Source organism: Oryzias latipes, chromosome 3 (assembly GCF_053564925.1).
Source record: "Oryzias latipes strain Hd-rR chromosome 3, Olatipes_Hd-rR_3.1".
Classification (NCBI taxonomy): domain Eukaryota; kingdom Metazoa; phylum Chordata; class Actinopteri; order Beloniformes; family Adrianichthyidae; genus Oryzias; species Oryzias latipes.
In genome coordinates this window covers 26,842,805-26,862,874 of record NC_136239.1, presented here as the reverse complement: position 1 = coordinate 26,862,874, position 20,070 = coordinate 26,842,805, and the positions used below count along the sequence as shown (strand labels likewise).

Below are 20,070 nucleotides of genomic sequence, written 5' to 3'. Positions count from 1 at the left end.
ATTGACACACAAAGGGCTCTGTGTGAGTGGGAATGATTAAAAATGTGCCCACATTATTACAGTGTGTTGGATAGGTTGTAGCTTTTTCATGAAAAAATGTTCTTAAATTTAACATTCATGAAGGGACCAATATATGTTGCCTACGTTGAAATAGCTTCTACAATATTATCCACTTTTTAATAGTGTGAGCTTTAGGTGACAAATGTCTTTTGTTAGCACAAATAATACCAGTTCTCTGTTTTTTGCTTATCATTACTTATTTCTTTGCACCTTTTTTAACTTCACTGAAAAATTACTTCTCAGAAGAGATTATTATAAAAGAGCATTTACACAGGAAAAAAAAACACTGCAACATGCATAGTCAGACATGTTTGGTTCATATACGAAATTGAACAAAACTGTCTACATATAACTGCTGTTTTTCAGATTCCTTGCAGTATTTTAATTCTGTTTTGGTAGAAATGTATCCCCCAGTTTTGACTATTAGGCCAAGCTCTATGACGAAGAGCTTTATTTTTCCACACTGAGTGTGTATTTACTAAGACACATTTTATGGTCTTGAACATTACATTTTTTTATTATCTCAATCCATAAAGGCAGCAGAAATTGATTTGCATTCATTTCAATCCAAACTTTTTGTTAGAAATATTGTGTTTTTGTCTAAAAAAAAAAAGAGCCTATAAATGTTAATTTTTTATTCCCTTCACATCAAACTTTAATGACCACCTCTTTCCTATCACTTTTATATAGGTTATTGCTTTTTAAACCCTGGAAGGCTTACCAAATACAATCAAAGCTTTTTGTGCTGGCACTTGATTACCCCCATAAAAACGTTTCCATCATATTTTCTTTGTGTTAAACAGCATTTATAACTGATATTCCGTGTTAGCTTTGCAACAATTTGCTTTAAGAAGAATTCTAATGTGGTTGAGCATCATTGTCTTCTCTCAAAGTATATGCATCACTGAGCTGAACTTGGTAAAATCAAGGGAAATGGATACAGTGCAAAACGAGCTTTTACTTGACATGTTGATGTTATTCAGCTGATTCTGCAAGAGCAGAGAGTCATGTGTAAACCTACCCTGATGTGTCACCAAGCCATTTTTGGTCTGGCACAAACGGACAGTCTTTTTTGACTGATTATTTTTATTTATGTATTTTTTATTCAACTGCCTGCCAATGGCAGGTGTCTTTTATAATTTTTTTAAACTGTATGTATCTAAGAAGTTTCATTCATGCCATCTTGTTGTGAAACCAAGGACTTTTCAGATTTGACGTTGGAACACAGAAACCTCAGCTTGTGAAAATGATGACAACATAGCTACTATGGCAACATTTGAAATGTTTTGACTACTTTTGTTTTATTAAAGTTACTGTATGTGGCTACAGCAACATCTACTTCATTTAATACATTTTGTCTTTATATTTTCAAAAACACATTTCAAATTTTGTTTGCGGTTCATCTGCACCATTTTTCAGTCCTTCACACTTTTGAAGCATGCATCTATACAATGGGACAGTCGAGTAGGAGGTTAGCTACTACAGTTTTTCCTTTGTTCATGCCCCAATGTTTGGTTCAAAGTGGATTAAATGTGTCCTGGATTTTGACCTGCTGCTGTTTTGAGCAGTTTTTAGAATTTTCTATTTAGTTTGTGTTAGAACCAATTTCATGAATCCTTATATTGTCAGTTCATTAGCTAAAATAGCAGGTCCTGTATACGAATACTGTCATCCTATAAAGCTTTTTTATTCTTGTAATTTTTTAAATACAGAAATACATATAAACTGATTTTTTTTTAACCCTGCTGGAAATGAGCTCTGAAAAAATGATGTATATATGTATTTTGGCATATTCTTTTAATTTGACCCTTTTATCCACTTTGAACAAAGTTCGATAGTGAAGCAGCTTCTTCAACTTATCTGCTGCTTAATTCCCATCTCAAGTACAGGAAAATGCAAAGCATACTGTGAATGAACAACGTTGCTGAGGCTGAGTGTGGAAGGTTGCTTAAAATAGCTCAGGGGACGCCGCCCAGTGTGCCTTGACTTCTATAGATGGTGAAACACATAGGCAGCCAAAATGAAATAAGGACAGCTTGAAACACCGAGCAGTCAAACTTACTTGCTCAAGGTCAGCTAGCACACTAGTATCAGCTGTTTAGAGGTTCCCATGTACATTTTTATTGCGTGTGTATAAATTGATTCAGCTGTGACAGGCTGGAAGCAACCCTCAAATACAATTAGAGAAGAAACAATTATCTTTCTCTGTCAGAAATCTTATTTAGATTAAAATAAAGCTGGAAAGTTGGTGACCCTTTTTTCTGGTTTGTCCATGGTCCCTCGCCTGGCTCCTAGAATATTTTGATTAAGACAACTGAAGTCCTTTGGAAGCAGGTAATTAACTTAGGCAGAGAGGTTTTCCTCCCTGTCACCACATATCTACTAAGCTGAACGTAGAAAAGGAATAAAACTATGGAACCACATTACTTTGTGGTTCCATGGTTCAGTCAGCAATTTTATTTTAAATAGTGACATGTAGAAATTGCAATAAATGCTGTATGAAGGAGATTAACATGTAATAATTAAATGTAATACTAATACTTTTTAGTGAAGATAATGAAACATGGAAATGTTTAGTATAAAAAATTATCATTTTGAATTTGAAAAGTCGAAAGAGTGTAAAGATGAGGTATTTTTTACATTCTACAATCTTCTACACCTTACGACAGGTAAAATGAGGGAGCTGACTGAAAAAAGGTAATCACAATATAAATCAAGAAAAATTTTAAAACTACATCTCCAAAAATGAAAACGATTCACAGTGACTGCAAAAATTCAGAGAAAATATTAACATATAAATCAGTTTGGTTTTGAAGTATATATTGAGGAACAATTTAAACTAAAATATCAATCAAAAATCTGCTAACAATCAAATGCAAAGAATAAAATGAAAGAGGGTATCAATTAATTTGTTTTTACATTTTCCTCAAATTAAGTTTGCAAAGCATTTAGGAAGATTAGACAGAATTTCAGGGCTACATGCTACAAACTAACAATAAAAAACAAAAGAAAATGAAAAATGAATGAGCACTGGTGAACATTTGTAAATGAAGGAAATATAATTTACATTCAGAAAACCAAAGATCTTTGATGGGAATTTTTTTTTAATTATGATTTTCACTTCTTCATAGATTTTGAAATAGATTTATGTTCAAAAGAGGAAAAAAAAGGCAGTCTTTTTTGGATTTTAAAAGCCAGCTTAAAACACTGGCTCTGTGTCAACACGTTGAGTGTTTTACATCTGTAAAGTGTGCTTCAAGCTTTGTATCCTTAATTGAAGGTCTGCTCAGATCAGAGTGCATGTGCATCTCCAATTAATAATGCAGGGTGCTCAGAGTGTGTGGAATTACAGTTTCAGGAGGCGGCATTGAGTTATGCTCCATTACTGAGCAACCAGGAAAGGGTTCCCCAGTCACGGTTGATTCTTTAGGGTCATCCAGCTATATTAATAGCCGTTTTTACTGTCAGAAAAGCAATCACCTCCACTGTTGACAAATGTATACCTGTCTTTAAAGAAAAAGTTCAGCGCTTTTAAGAGAAGGAGTCCTTTGAATTGACGTTGTTACATTTTGCATTATCGGTCATTTGTCTCCTCCTCCATTCAGGCATTAACAGGATGCATTGTATTAGTATTCTACTCTGGATAACGTAGTATTCACAGGCAAATATAACATCTGGTAAATTTGAAAATTAGCCCGATCACTGTGACAGTTTGAAGATAAATGGAACGTAAAGGGAAAAAAAACTATCCTTTTAAAGTAGTTCTAGGGATAAGTAGAAAGACACAAATGTTAAATAAATAAGCTAGTGGCGGAAGGAAACCCTCTTTCTTGGTTCTGTAAAAAACTAATTTGTAATTATTAATAATTTATTTAGAGAAATGTATTCAACTAGTAATTAAGCTGACGTTATTTTCTCTGCTTGTTTGGTCCTGTTAAAGACTAATTTGAGCATGTAGGAATTATGACCATTTCCAGCTGTGTGCAAAGTAACCGTTACTCTTTTCTTTGAGGGTATAGCAAAGGGAAATGCAGTTCTTTTTCTTCAGGTTAGAGCTACATTTATTTTTAAAAAACTAATCAAGTTTGCTTTTTTTTTTTTTGTCTTAGTCTTTCGTTTCGTCTATTTTCCTTTTTGAGATTTAAAAAATGTCCTAAGCTACATTTCGGGGTCTTGTGATAATGTTGCAGCCCGCTGAAGAGAACATTGGAAACGGAGATGCCTGTGAGTGAAGATTTATTGAAACCCAGCAGCATGCAATTTATAAGTAATGAAGACGTTTACAGGATGGCGTCACCTGGCTCTGTAATGTTGTGTGTGTCCTCTGTGGTTCTTTCACGTGGCGGTTGTCACGAGGCTTTTGCTCTTCCAGCATTCAGTAGCACTCAGGCTCGCACGTCACATCCTCAGGAAGGATAACAGGTTTGATTTCATTGTAGACGCTCGCTTATTATTTACGTCGGTTTGGACAGAGTCATGCAACCATGGCAACATCCACTCATCTGTTCAAACCAAAGCTGTGATGTGTGGTTTTCTGCTTTGTTCTCTCTGTTTTAGTATGAGTTGGTGCACTTTCCACTGTACACAAAATCAAACGGAAGAAAACAGTGAATGTCCTGTGCTGCATGCACCCAAACGTTAAAAGTTGTAGCAAGCAGACAGAAGAAGTTCACAGAAGGGGTTACAAAAGCAACATTTCTAACCCAAACCCACTTTTAAATATCTAAAATTATGACAATATCATAAATGCAAAATGGGGTGTAAATAAGTTCCTTTGTTTTCCATTTACTTTGACTGAAAAAAGTAATCTCTTGCAGGATCTAGCTATTACCTATTTGCTTTGTTCCAAGAATTTATATTCATTTTATGGGTTAGGAAATGTTACACATTTAAACTAAATTGTTCAGGAACAGCAAGGGTTTAATACATTTATGAACTAAAAGAATTACATTAATTTCAAACTGAAATAAATCCATCAAAATACCAAAGAAATGTTAATAAGTCTAAATATTTCAAACACAAATATTTTTTCTTTCCTGTTTGAAAGGTTTCCTAATGTGCCGTGTACTAACAAATGCAAGACAGACTTTAGTGTGGTTATACATTTCCATGTGGTAACCATCCCTAATACCGTTATAATAATGATAATGGATTGGATTTATCTGCGCTTTTCCAGACGCTCAAAGTGCTTACAATGTGTCCATTAGTCATTCACTCCTCATTCTCACTTTGTGATGTAAGCTACTGATGTAGCCACAGCTGCCCTGGGGCAGTCTGAGTTTCCAGTTTGCCCCGCTGGCCATCACCGAGATCATACACATTCACACAGCTGCACACTGGAGGCATGGACACGACGACAGTTGGCTGGGGGGAGCGGGGATCGAACCGCCAACCCTTCGATAATCGGACGACCTGCTCAACCGCCTGAGCCACTGCCGCCCCATTCAAAATATGTCAGCTTTTCTTGTAAAATATAAATTCCCCCCAAGTTGTCATAAAAATATTAGCAATGTGAACACAACAAATGGCCTATTTCAAATCGTTTCTTTTGAAATAAGAAAAATATTGCATTTGTACAAAAGGTTTTATGGGAGAAGAAAATGCAACCTCTCTGTAAATGTTGGCTCCATTTAATCTATTTTTTGTCTATATTTAATAAAAGAAATGCCGAAATTTATTGTGAACTTATACCAATTGCTAACTTTAAATTACCTATAGCAAATCTAATTTAAAAGATTTGCAATATTTCTGCTAAAATATTGGCTTGGGGCTGTGGCACATCTTGATTCCTTGGTTTTAAAAGCCTTTGTGTTGTAAAGTTTCTTGGGATTATTACTTTATTTCATCATGCCTTTTTTTATACAGGCTTTTAGTTTTGTAGAGATGGCTTTAATGGTTTACTGAAGCACTTGGAGTTATCTTGACAGGGGACAGCATCTGTGACAGAGTGTTGCCTCATTTGATCATAGGGTAAACTTACTGTTAAGTTCACACACAGGAAGTATGGCCACAGGAAGTCTCAAAGGACCTTTTTTGTTTTTATAGAAGAAAAATACTGCAAACTAACTCGACACATTAGTTTCATCCGTCTTGATGTCATCAGAGACAAATAGACTCTAATGGTGCACTTACATCAGGCATCCACGTATAAATAAATCTGTATCGATCGATTCTTCATACCTTTCCAGTTCCTCAGTTAAACAGTTTTCATAAGCTCTTAAAAACAAACTTTTATTAAAAATTGGAGTATGTAACAGCGTGGAAAAGTATAATTTATATACTCTTGAAGTGTGCAAGTTCCTGGAAATAGTTCATTTGCAAATATTAGTTTTTTTGTGCGTTTGTTGTGTGTTGTCGATAAAGTTGTTTTCTCCTTTGGTCCACTAAATAGTAGCTCAGTCACTTAGCGTCACCTCCTATTTATTCTCTTCGAATGGAAAGTAGGCCCACACTGGGCTTTAGGAAGCTTTAAAGTCTTCTGGCTCGTGTGAAACACTAGTGATTAAGTTAAATGCATTGTTATCTCTGTGCTGATTGTTGTTTTTCTCTCAGTTAAAGTGTACCTATGATGAGCATTACAGACTTCTCTTTTTAAGTGCGACAACTTGCAGAATCAGTGACTGCCAAATACTTTTTTTTGCCTCAACGTAGATGCAATATCTTGTTTAAAAGTTTCATTCCAACCTTAATCATCTGGCAGATTCTGCAGATACTTAGCGTTCAAGTATAAACCCAATACTGGATTATAAATAGCATGGTTTCTACACATGTATCAAACAATTTCACCTGAATGCTATTGAGAGTTGGACCGCACAACTAAGAAGGACATGAATAAATTGGAAAGTCTTCAGCAGTGGATATTTCAAGGTTGTAGACTCATTCAACAACTTGTAGATGCTAATTGTAATTAGATTCTTGCCTTTTTTTTCTGGAATAGTTAAATCTCAGAACTTTGTTAAATATTCATAAAGTGTTCAAATGACTTTTGAATACTGAAGACTAACACTTGTGTGTATTGTCTTCCCCACAGGGCTCCTGAGATTATTCTGGGATTGCCGTTTTGTGAAGCCATAGACATGTGGTCTCTAGGCTGCGTGATAGCTGAACTGTTTCTGGGCTGGCCTCTTTATCCTGGGGCTTTGGAGTATGATCAGGTAAATGGCCTTCCTGCTGCCACTCACTTTTTATAAACTCCTCCATTATTGTTTTTTGTGTCCATTGTGCTTTTTCTTATCTGCTTTTTGCTCTGGAAACCCATTTGTTGGTGACATAATTGTCTAATTTTGTTATAAGTTATGTATTTGTGATAATTGTACATCTGTAAAGAGGTGTGGGATTCATCCCCTTCATAGTTGAGCCTTGGCTGTGTCTGCCCTTGCTTCTGGGATGTGTGGCTTTCCCCAGTTGCAGATGGACTCTGCCAGTGGAGTTCCAGTCAGATCCTCTTTCTTCCCATCTGGCACCCTAAATTATTGCACTTGGCAGCGTTGCACACATGCACTCATATCAGAGTATTTTTAGGCCCGGGCATCATTTTTCACCTTTAACAGAACTGAGAGGGGGGACAAGTCAACACTCGGAAGGAGATCTGAGCTGAACAGTGGCACCAGTCTACGTATGATTAAAAGATTATCCCCCCCCTTTTTTTTCTTTTCTTTTTGCAGATACAAGTTTCTATGTTTAGAATTGCTCTGGGGTGATTGGTGTAACCTTTTCATTTTATTTAGGGACTGCTTAGTTAAGTGGAGAGAACAGAAAAGCTAGAAGTTAGCAAGGGCAGGAGTTTGGGAGACAATGGAAAAGGAATTTTAGGCATGTAGAAAATTGGAAGTAGGGCTCAGAAGCCACTGTCTGTAAAACAGGGGATCTAAAAGAATAAGATGACACCATCTTAAGCTTTTGGAGCATTTGAAACCCTGGATGTGCTCTACTGCGGGTGGTAGAGCATGTTTTTAAATATATTTCCATGCGCTGTTGTCAATGGGCAGCATTCACACAGGTGTTCCTTTGGAATAACTCAGACCCCTGCATGCCTGGTAGTGTAGGCTAGGAATCAAGTCTGGAGAGTTCAGAAGATGTTCAGGTTGTTTCACAAATTGAGGTCTCTGGTATCTAAGGTAGAACTAGAATGGATCATTCACGCCTTCATTTCCCCATACCTGGATTACTGTAATGGTCTTTTTACATGCTTAAGCCTGGAGGATCTTTTCCACCTCCAGGCTATTCAGAACTTCTGCAGAGAGCATACACCACTGCGGCTGTAACAGACTACTGACTTTCAGTTTATTTTAGAATTCATTTTCAAATTATATTCATTACTTTCAGAGCTCTTCATGGTCAGACTCCACATTATATTTCTGAGATTCTTCGATTCCTCAAACCTTTTAGTGCTCTTTTATCGTCTGGTCCAGTTTTATAGGTTGTCCGTCTCTCACATTTTAAAACTAGAGGGGATCTAATGTTTCAAGCAATGGCTTAAAAACTGAGGAATGCTCTGTCCTGACACTCCGCTGACTCAGCTGACACTTTCAAACGCACTTATCTTAGCGGGCTTTTAGTTTTTAAAAGAAAGTTATTTTAAACTTGTGGGGTTTTTTTTGTGTGTGATTTATTCCATTTTTTGTTTTATCTGTGTTGAGCGTTTTTTCAATTCTTACTTGGAAAAGTGCAACCTAAATTAACTTGGCTTGCTCTCTTTTTTGGTGAGTTAACAGTTTCTCAAAGTTGACAGTTTGATTGAATAAACAAGGTGAATAAAGCAATTGAGACGTTTTAGATTCTTGTTTTTAGAGTAGTACTTGACTGTCGTCATTTTTAGCCATCATTCTAACTTAGAACTGTAACCCAGAAAACCCGACGTTTTTAAAGCCGTTCCCATTATAGAATCTTTGCTCCAGATGTTATGGTCTCCTTCAGACTGCAGCAAATGACCAACTGCCCTTCAGCACATCTCTGCTGAAGAAAATGTCTCCATGTTGCTTAAATGTTACAACACTCGTGAATAATAATAAGCAGATTCCTTTATAATAATTATTTGAAATTCAAAAATGAATTGTAGAAACTTGCCAACATTCCAACATACTTTTTATCATTTATATTTATTTCTTGGGGAATAGAAGTTGATGCAATATGAATGGGTAAATATTGTTGGAAGTAAAGCAGAAAGGGATGAAAAAAGGTTAATTTTTATAGTAAATGTTAGAATTTTGAGTTTGTTTTTGCTTATGTTTTTTAGCACATCCTATAGTTCTTTTATTTTTATAATTTCATCCATCTCCTCTTCCCTTTCTAAAGCCGCCTTTTCTTGTAGGTTGTGGTTCTGGGGGTTCACAGGTTAATTTAACTGAATCTCGCCCAACTGCTGCCACCTCTTCTCCTTTCTCTTTCTCTTTCTGCTTGAGGTCTTGTTTCACCCCACACAGCATATTATATTTATAATCTCGGCTCCCCCCCTCCCTCGTTTTGGTCCTTACCTCATCCTGGAGTTGCCGCTCTGTTTAATTCCCAAGTGAAATCGATTTTTTTTTTTTGTCTTTGAAGTGAAAAACTCTTATTCAGCCAGCAGGTCATTGGATATTTGCCGTTAATAGAACTCTGTTCTGTGGGTTTTGTCTGTTTTTTCTTCTTTTCACTTCCTGACATCTTTATCATCTACTTCCCAAGTGTTGGAGCCATGGCATTCAGTGCATGTGCCTGCTAATCTCTCTTTTTCCTATTGGGAGTCTTGCCTAGCTGACAAATGAATCACTTCGAGCACATGTGTCAAACTCAAGGCCTGTGGGCCAAATGTGGCCCGCCATGTCATTTTATGTGGCCCGCGAGAGCATAAAAGTATTTAATTTCTTAAAATAATTTTTTTAGTTGATTACATATTATTTATGTGTAGCTGCTGTTGCAATTATTCAATCTTTGTAGGTCTTATTTGTGTATCCAGACAAATTGTTGTCATCAAACCATCAGTTGTTGTTCAAAAATGTTACATGAAACACATGTTCTTTCTAGCTCAGTTTTATGTTATTTTCCTTTAATCACTTGGACAGTCTGATCGTTAATTAATAGAGTTATGTGGGTTTTAATAAGCGGACAAAATTTAAAAAGGATTTATGCTAGAATAACAAGCAAACATATGTTTTCTATGCAACTGTAATTGTCGCTTTAAAAAGTTAGAATAAATAAATAATAAGTTATTTAACATGAAGGAGTAGTTACATTTGTTTTAAATTAAATTTAGTTACATGTATAAGTTATATCTGGCCCTTTGAGGACAACCACTATGCTGATGTGGCCCTGGGCGAAAAATGAGTTTGACACCCCTGACTTGGAGGCTGAAGGTGTGTCAGCGTGGAGTGTTAAGGCTGTCCAAAGACTGGTTCTCTGTGGAAGTCAAATGGGGTCCCTTGGACAGCAGAAAGGATGAGGACTATAACTTCTGGTGGAAAAAGAACTTTAGTTCAAAGTTGAAGTCTCTAAAGGGAATAGAAAAAGCTTGGAAGTCTTTGAAACACAAACAGACATTTAAAACAATGAAGTCCTTCAGAGTGTTTTTTTTAAATATAATTCTGTACAATTAGGTATTTTCCTTTCTGATCTGTGTGTATGACATTACATAGAGCAAAGAGATGAAAACCAGAGTCTCTTGAGGTTATTTATATGGATTTACATTTTCTGTTACGTTTTATAAAATGTTCAACTGATAATGAGGGAATATCGCGACCTCAATCCATCTGTTTTAGGAATTTACTAATGGGAGGAGTAGTTCTGAAAGAGTCAGAGTCAAATGAACAATGCCTTGCTGTGTATTCATCATGGGATAGTGGGGGTTCCCACTGCCTGATCAAAAATCATACTAGTGAGGCTTCTTATGTGCTGTGAAATTCCTGCTCAGCCTATTTTAAGCTTGCATGTAACCAGCACACTCAAGCATTTGCACTTTACCAACTAGAATATAGTGGCTAATGCTGGAGAGCTGTTAGCCCTTATCACATTTGTGGGCGACGTATTTACTTCACATGTCAAAAATCTGTTTAAGTCTTTTTTTAATCCGAGTGTCCATTTCCTCATCGTGTGGCCATCGCTGCTCAGTCAGACTGAGTTTCTAATGACTGTTGTTTTTAACGTCAGTGTGATTGACGTCATGCTGGGCTCCTCCTCCCACAAATGTGTGTGACATTTGTGCTCGACATCTGAGTTGTGCTCGACATCTGACCAAAGCGTTGCTGTGGTCAGAGTTCACCTAAAACGACAGACACTTAGATTTTTCGGAGATCCTACACCAAAGCTTAAAAGTATTTGGATGTTGAGAGCTTTCACAGAAAATGAGCCATCTTTAAGACGTGTGCAGCCTTTTCTACTATGCACTCATATGGGCACGTCAGCTGAAAAAAGTAATAAACTGTGAATGAAAGTTCTGCAGTTTTGGGGATGGGATTGTTAAAAAAATAAATAAATAACACATCTAAAGCAACTTCTGAGAAGCTGCTTAGTATATGTTTTGATCATTTATTTTTTTGTGTCCTGTAGATTCGCTACATCTCTCAGACACAAGGTTTGCCAGGAGAGCATTTATTGAATACGGGGACAAAGACTGCACGCTTCTTCTGCAAAGAGTCTGAATCATCTTATGCTGTGTGGAGACTAAAGGTGAGGATCAGATGAAATACAAACATGTGAAGTAATTACTATGGTGCAAAAAAGAATCTCTTAACTGGATTTCAATCAACGTTTTATCTCCTTTTTCCTATTGTAAACTAATGATTTTAGTTCTTTTATTAAGAGTTTTCAGTGACAGCGATAAAAGGTCATCAACACTGTGAATGTTTTTGAGAAAATATTGTGTTTTCACTGTCTGTGCTCAGTTGATCAGAGTTTTTGTCATAACAAAACTGAAAGTAAAAAAAAAGATTTTATAATAAAATGAACACAGCATCTGTTTTCATAAATGCTCCTTTTGCCGTCAATGTTTTCCAGACGACAGAGGAGCACGAGACGGAGACAGGAATGAAGTCAAAGGAAGCCAGGAAGTACATCTTCAGCTGTTTGGATGACATAGCGCATGTAGGTTTTGAACCAGCAAAGTGTGTTTACCAGGCCTTGACGCAATGTTTAACATTTGAGTTGTGTAATACTAATAGATTCAAGCAGATAAATTACATCTTCAGAATTATGAGAAGGCTATGGAATATGATACTAAAAAATAATAACCATGAGGAGAAAACCTCAGTTAGAGTTCATGGAGGAGCCTAAGTACATTAGTTAAGGACTTTAGTGTAGAATTCAGTCTGACCTACGTATTTGTGTTGCTATTAGTGTTGCGCAAAGAAGAAACTGAGTGAAAGATTAGCTTTTACAACTTCCCCTTTGTAAAATGTCAGTCAAAAATATGAATGAAGTTACCCAGAATGGGACTTTTTCCCAAGGGAAGATACCGTACTTTCATTAATTCCTACCAATATTTATTTCTAGGTTAAATCCTTTTCTATTTGTGCTTGATGAATAAATTTGTAATTTTCTGAAAATGAATGTTAAATCAAGAATTTCAGAGCAATTGACTTTACTTTGGTAAAACAGCAATTTGAACCAGCCTTTTTGAAAACTATTGCAGGTAAACTTGATGATGAATTTGGAAAGTAGTGATTCATTGGCTGAAAAGGCAGACCGCCGAGAGTTTGTGGGCTTGCTGAAGAAGATGTTGTTGATCGACGCAGAGGAGAGGATCGCCCCTGCCGATGCTCTCATCCACCCTTTTGTGACCATGCAGCACCTGCTCGACTTTCCACACAGCAACCAGTCAGTCTGTTTCTCCTCAGAAACTTTGAGGCATTCCTTCTAAAAGTGTGAGGACGTCCTTTAACCCTTCATCCCCCTCTGTTGTCTGTAGTGTGAAGTCGTGTTTCCACATAATGGATGTTTGCTGGAGCCGTCCCAATGTGTTTGAGGCCACCAACAGAAATAAAGGTCCATTTGTTAGACCTGTAACTGCAACTGCCGCTGCCTCAGCCAACCATCCCTTCACCAAGATCCCTAATGTCCACACCCAAGTAAGTCATAGATTCGAACTCTGCACACAAGTCTGCCACTTTTGTACAAGCTAATTTTTAACACACATAAGTTATGAAAACTTGCAAGACTATTTTTATCCTTTTTTTTAAAATGTGAGTATTAGAGTGATGCAATAGGAAGCAGTCCAAGTTCTTCCTGTTTAATGTTCTGTTCTGTTCCACTTGTTTCCTTATATACCGTCAATCTTGCCTTTATTGCCATTATGCATGCCGTCTTGGCCATTGTCCTGCGTACAAGTCCTGCTGTCATGGCAACAACATCACGTCATGCTTCTGAGGTCATGGCAACGGTGCAAATAAGTATTGTTGCTGAGGAAGAAAGGAGCTGACCCACCTTTCGCTCTTTTGAATTTTTCTAATCATAAAGTTTTCTAGAAGCCATCTTCTGAGGCTAAAACCTAAAACTTTAACATTTTGATCCTATTTGTTGGTTTTAGTGGTAAAATGAATTATTGTATTAATAGTTCTCTGCTGTTTACAACTGAAGCAAAGTTAAAGAATACCTTATCACCTATATTACACAAAACATGATACTCTATTTTTTATTATTTTTTCAGCTTATTGCAAAACAGAAAGCTTTTACATAAAAGTGAGTTTTTAAATAAGCCATTTGAAAGGCTGCTTTATTTTGCCTGTCATGTGAATGGGGGCTGTGGAACATGCAGGAGCTGTCATAGAACAGAATAGCCCCAGTTCTTCTTATCCTTTAAATGTGATTAGACTCGGGCAGAAGAGCAGAAGGCACATGGGTCGGGGGAGGGTTTGGGATGTCTCATTTCAAACAGTTAACATTAAGAAATGGGTTGAATATCCTGTGTTAAGCAATACTACGATTGGACAGTTCTGTCCTTAAATGTAAAACAAAAAACAATTTATGGATTTATAGGAATTTCACTGAAGCCTTGTAACAAAAAAACCCCCACCAAAACAAGTTTGACCTTTGATGTGTTTTCACTCGATTTTTAAAATGTGGATCAGCATAAGCTGTGTAACTAAGAAGTGTGTGAATCCTTTGGCAACTCCGCCCCCTCTTCCTTTTCTCGTTGCTGAGAGCTCTCTGTTTACATGCTGTCCTGCTAGCTTATAGACCCTTACATCCCCAACCTAACATCACTAGTGCAACAAAAATGGCAAGCAATATTGGAGCTATCCAGCCATACAGTTTTAAGCCAGATTCCAGCTCAGACAAGAAAAACAGACAGACATGGATCTATTCGTCTGCAAGTGGATGCATCAGAATGGAACAGACTATATGCCCTAAATTATTAGAAATATGCCACAAAAACCTTTTAAAAACACCCAAAACGCATTTTGCATCAAAGTGGGTCTTAAATGTAATCTCTCCCAAAAAAAATCCCCAAACACAACAACTAAGAACAACAGCCATGAAAATCAAGATGTTACCATTTCTAGATACTGCTGCCTATTGTAATGCATCAGAAAATGAGTCACAATTGGCCTGTCCTTCTTGTTTCAGGGGTTGGCCCCATCAGCCCCGTCAGTAATCCACCCTGGGATACCAATGCAGTCAGGAAGCGGTCAGTTTGGATGTACTGAGTCATTTCAGCAAGCTCTCATTTTATGTCCTCCAACCATTCAAGGTAATCTTTAGACTCTTAAATCTGGATTTGACTTATTGTTTTCCTTTGACTGACTGCACATAATATCTTGACTGTATTTAACATATCTTTTTGCCTCCCCAGGTATCCCAACCAACACAGCAAAACCAGCTGGCTACTCTGTTCGCATGGAGGCCTCTGTGCCTCTGGTCACCCAAGCACCTGCAATCCAGCCCATACAAATCAGACCTGGAGTCATTACCCAGGTGAGGCAAAAATTATGATAGGAGCAACAGTTAGTTAAGTCCAGGAACAAATGATGGTTTAGTGAGGTTCAGAGTTAGTGGTTGACTTTAATTTAAAAAAAGAAATTGCAGTGCAGTGATGCAGAGCTTTGTTCCTCTGACCCCCCACAGACTTGGTCGAACCGTGCACAGCAGATCTTGGTTCCCACTTGGCAGCAGGTCACATCCGTGCCCCCACCACCAACCACTTTGGCATCTGACACTGTAAAAGGCTCCCAGAGATTGGGTGACTGGGGGTGAGAATTCTCTCTATTTCAGGAGGGCAAATCTCCTTGAACTGTCATCTGTGAACTTCCACATCTATTCATAGTTTTAATTGACAGTATAATTTTGTAGTTATTCGTGTTCTGTTGCCTTCTGTTGCTATGCTTAATGAAGTAGTGATACATCCCCCCTCCTGGCATGACTTATAATTGTCCTCTTAGTAGCATCTGTTTTGCTAAGTGTTTAGACTTAAAAAGGCTTTTGTCACTATTTGCAATGTTTGATGTTCGTATTGCAGAAAAATGCGTCCCCATGGTAACCACTTTGGCTCCATGATTGCACACCCTCAACCATTCTTAACCAACCAAATGAACATGTCCACCCACCAGCCAATCAACATTGGCATTGCACATGTGGTGTGGCCGCAGCCAGCTACCAACAAGAGGGCAAAGCCTTGTGTGAACAGGTACTGCTTGTGGCCTTTCTTTCTTTAAAGCAGTGCTTCTCAATTATTTTTTGCCAGGCCCCCCCTAGGAAAAGAAAATGTTTCGCGCCCCCCCTGACCCCCCCCCCCCCCCCCCCCCCACACACACACACACAGACACACTCGCGCGGTGACAATACATCAGGTCAGTATCTATAAAATTTGTATACCTAAAATTGTATCTTTTAACACTAACAAAAGAAAAAAGCAAAATAAATCCACTTTCAACAAATATTAACTTTATTTAGCCACAGAAACCCTGTTCTAGTCTAAAACAGAAAAGAAGCTAAAAGTACCTGAAATAAAAAAAATCTGTCATTCCTTATTTAAACTAGAAACATTTTGACCAACTGAACCATTTGATGCTGAAAAAAATAATTCAATCAATAAATAATATTAAATCTAAATTGATCTGAAACATTAACACAGCAGCACCAATATATTTAACGTTTTTAGTCTGAAGAAATAGGTAAAAACGTGCTGATTTTTTTTTTCTAAATGACGGATTGTTTATTTCTGATCTCATAAAAGTGCAGCTGTTTTCCTGCATTACCTGCTGTCTTTATGTCTGTCTGACACCAACTAAACCACAGGCAGACAAAGAAAACATGGATGGAAAATAAAGACACGTCATCAAAATGTCTACAATAGTTCATAAAGAATGACATTGTTAGCATGAGCTTAGGAATCTAAGGGCAGCGGTGATCTTGGGCAACAGGCAGCGGTAGCAGTGGTCCGCGTGCCCCGATTCCCCTGGCAGACAGGGCCCACACCACCCCTCCCCTTTCGTTCTCACTCGCGCAGCCGCGGACAGACAGAACAGACAATAGGAACCGAATAGTGGACCAGATTATTTTCCAAGCACTGAGCCGCTGTCACCGCTGCCCCCACGTTAAATTTGCGCACCGGACAAACCTGTGCCTAAAACCGCCACCACCGCGCGCCCCCCCTGGCATCGCTTCGTGCCCCCCCCCGGGGGCGCGCCCCACTATTTGAGAAGCACTGCTTTAAAGTGACAGTCTCATATTAAGAGTTTTCTGAGTTAGGTCATTTCTTTTCTGTTCCTGTGTAGAGGCAGCAACTTCTCCCAAAACACAAACATCCAAAACTTAACATGTCAGTCCCCAAAGATGGCTGATACAGCAAAGAGTGTGGAAGAAGTCGAGGAAGAGAAAGCCAGATGTCCAGGCGAAGAGCTCTCTGTGGAGGAGAAGGGAGCAGTGGAGCAGGTGGAGGAGGATGAAGAGAACTGCTGTAAAGTGGAGACCCATTGCGAGGGGCTCGCAGTTTCACAGGAGCAGCGGCAGGCTATGGCGATTTCGGACCTAGCCAGTCCGGCTGTCAGTGTCATTAGTATCAGCAGTGATGAGGAGGAGAATGCACAGAGGCACTCAATGGGGGAGTGAGTATTGACCATCCGCCGGCTCCCTTCTTGTAGTTTTCTGAAGGGTTTTCTAAAAGGTGTGCCTCTGTTTTTTGCTGGCTTTCACAGGTGTAAGGGCAGTGCAGAATGTGAGGCATGTCAGAGCACTGTCAGCATGGAGAGAGTGTGTTCTCTCAGCAGTCCAGACAGCACGCTCAGCACCAGCTCATCAGCCTCAGCCCCGTCAAGTACCTCACCCTGCAAACACCCCAACAGGTAAAAAAACAAAGACTGAGGTCTCAATTCATATAAAAACTGTCATAAGTCACATTTTGGTGTAAAAGAAGCTGCAATTGACACTAGCTTGAGGATAACAAATCAAATCAAATCAAATCAAACTTTATTTATAAAATAGCGCTTCTCATGCACTTTGTGCAGCTCGAAGCGCTTTAACACTAAAAACAGTAAACACACAACATTACAATAAAAACCCCAACCCACCCTTCACCCTTCCCACTCCCCTCCATTAAACCACATGACCCATGGCTCCCACGTACAATGAAATATGACTATGTAACTGTAAAAGAATAAATAAATAAATAAACAAGTATGGCTTAGCTCTGCTGTGAGGAAACAGTATCTGGGAATCATTTCATACCAGGAGCCAGCCCGGCCACCGGAACATCGCCACAGTGCCCACCCAGACCGGGACAACACCGGGGTCCCCCTCACAGCCAAAAGCTGTAAAATTAGACCCCAGCCGCCCCAGCAAGGGCAACAACTGCAGCAACAACCGCTGACCAAGCCGGCAATCCCTGGAGGAAAAGATCCCCTCAAGAAACACTGGGGCTAAAATCATAAGATGCTAAAATTAAAAACATAAAAAAGAAAAAACATAAAATTGAAAATAAGATGCATAAAATTAAAATAAAAACATAAATAAAATAGCCTATACTAAAACTAATAGAATAAATTAGCAGTTAAAATCAACTAAAAGCTAAATTAAAAAGGTGGGTCTTGAGCCTCTTCTTAAAAACCTCTACTGTCTCTGCGGCCCTGAGGCTCTCCGGAATGCCGTTCCACAGGCGAGGACCGTGATGGCAGAACGAAGCCTCACCATAAGTTTTGGTCCTCACCTTGGGAACAACTAAGAGGCCAGTACCGGAAGACCTCAAGGTCCGCGAGGGCTCATATTTTAAAAGAATATCATTTAAAGAATATCATTTAAATAAGAAGGCCCAAGACCATAAAAACAAGTGAAGCCTTTCAATTTCTCTCACGCAGTATGTCTGACGACGAGCAGGAAAGCGGTTGTGACACAGTGGACATCTCGCACAACTCTGGCCACGGCAACAGCCCCTTCGCGGAGCAGCCGTACATCACTGACAGCAACCAGAACTGTGAGCCTCGTGTTGCATGCGTTGCCCCGGTGACGGAGCCCAGCAGACCAACAATTCGTACCGTTGTCGTGCCCCCAATGCGGGTGCGGAGCAATAACAACAACCCCGCTGTCATGGACGCACCTGGGAACACAGGTAAAAGCCTAGCTAAAGGGAGCAAAATTGCAAATAACATGTTTTACAAATGTAAAAGACTATAAATACCACAGACTACAAGCATCTCTGCCTCTCACGTCTAAATATTAAATTGGAAAGTTCAATTTAGTTGAATTCTGTCTCTGAAGCAAAGTCTGAGGGTGTATTCCAGTAAGACCGCAGACGTTGGTCATGCTAGTTTAAAAGTCCAGTCACCACTGCTGCTGTCTGCTTCACAGGTCACATGGCCTGGGATTATGCTGTGTTAGTAGGCTGCAGAGGTTCTTACAGGTGATTACCGGTTACCTGGCCTGATTCATTTGCTCTGACCTCTTGAGTGGAAACTGGGTTGCTGTCAACACATTTTATTGTGGCTCCAGAGTGACTGTGACCTGCCTCATCTGTGTGAATGTGAACTTCTTAAAGCTACACAACACATGCGCAGTGATCAGTAAAACTCTGAAATGTCCCGAATAAAGTGCCTGGAAACATGCCCAGCTGTTTCTAACAAATGCACATTGGATGAACATTTGTTCCAGACATTAAAGAGTGTGGTTACGCATGATTTTTGTGGGCTTTAGAGCTGCTGTGTTCTGTGTGAAAATCAGCAACAGGAAGTACTCAAAAGCTGCCTTTTTATAGTTTTTTTTTTTTTTTTTTTAAGTTGAGAGTTTAGCTGTCAATTTTTGGAATCTCGTGGTCTCATTTTGCCTTTCATGTAAAAGGCACGTCCCTTCCTAAAATGTTGAACCTAAAATAAAAGAGCATTGCATTCTATTCTAGCGGTCCGTCAGTTATATTTATAACTGTTGGTGTGACACCCCCCCTACCAAAAACCCATCTATTTATAATCATTTAGATCAGACGACAGATGTAACTGTGTTTTAAGACTTGGAACAGATCCAACTCAGCTAGAATCAGATAAACCAGCAGGACCTCCTGCTACAAATGTTTGCTTTTCTATTTCATGTAATGAAGGCTCTGCCTTTTCTATCTGCCTTCCCTTTCCATTCCAACTTCCAACAGCAAGACTCCCCCTTTCACTCTGTTTACATTTCCGATGGTTAAAATATCCTAAAATATTCTCCACTCCTTTTTATTTGGCATTCCCGTCAGTCATGGAGTCTTCATGCCAGTCAAAGCGCCGTGGCGCTCTTGGGCGCCAGCATCACCACTCCACTCCGCTCGTCAGCAAGCCGCAGAAAATGACTGCTGCCTTCCAGTCGCAGCATCAGCAGCCTATTGGCTTTGGGCAGGTGAGCATACCAAAAATGTCTGACATTAGTGACATAGAATAATCCAATGTCTAGTTGTTAAGTTAAAGACTGGCGTTATCATGTAGACACATTTTTCGAGATTTATTTTTTGTATTTCAGTGTTCGTCTTTTTTAGGTATTGCTAATTATATTTCCATGTTAGGTAATTGCACTCTTTTTGTAAACCCTGAAGTAAAAAGGTTCTAACATGAGAACTTCCTGATATGTAAAAAGAAAATAGCATAA

The 20,070-nt window shown here is 38.7% G+C and overlaps 1 protein-coding gene across 3 annotated transcripts in view; it reads left to right on the top strand.

Moving 5' to 3' along the window:
- The window catches only part of hipk3b (homeodomain interacting protein kinase 3b), a 34,452-nt gene that overhangs the window by 8,793 nt on the left and 5,589 nt on the right, over positions 1-20,070 (top strand). For 2 of the 3 annotated variants that reach the window (XM_078944551.1, XM_078944552.1), the window contains exons 3-16: positions 7,091-7,214; positions 11,581-11,700; positions 12,028-12,114; positions 12,662-12,846; positions 12,938-13,097; positions 14,596-14,719; positions 14,822-14,943; positions 15,094-15,218; positions 15,485-15,652; positions 16,743-17,072; positions 17,163-17,309; positions 18,318-18,568; positions 18,808-18,859; positions 19,685-19,824. In XM_078944551.1, the coding sequence (XP_078800677.1) occupies positions 7,091-7,214; positions 11,581-11,700; positions 12,028-12,114; positions 12,662-12,846; positions 12,938-13,097; positions 14,596-14,719; positions 14,822-14,943; positions 15,094-15,218; positions 15,485-15,652; positions 16,743-17,072; positions 17,163-17,309; positions 18,318-18,568; positions 18,808-18,859; positions 19,685-19,824 (2,135 nt within the window). The remainder of the gene's footprint in view (positions 1-7,090; positions 7,215-11,580; positions 11,701-12,027; positions 12,115-12,661; positions 12,847-12,937; positions 13,098-14,595; positions 14,720-14,821; positions 14,944-15,093; positions 15,219-15,484; positions 15,653-16,742; positions 17,073-17,162; positions 17,310-18,317; positions 18,569-18,807; positions 18,860-19,684; positions 19,825-20,070) is intronic. The other variant, XM_023953518.2, reaches the window with a different exon arrangement.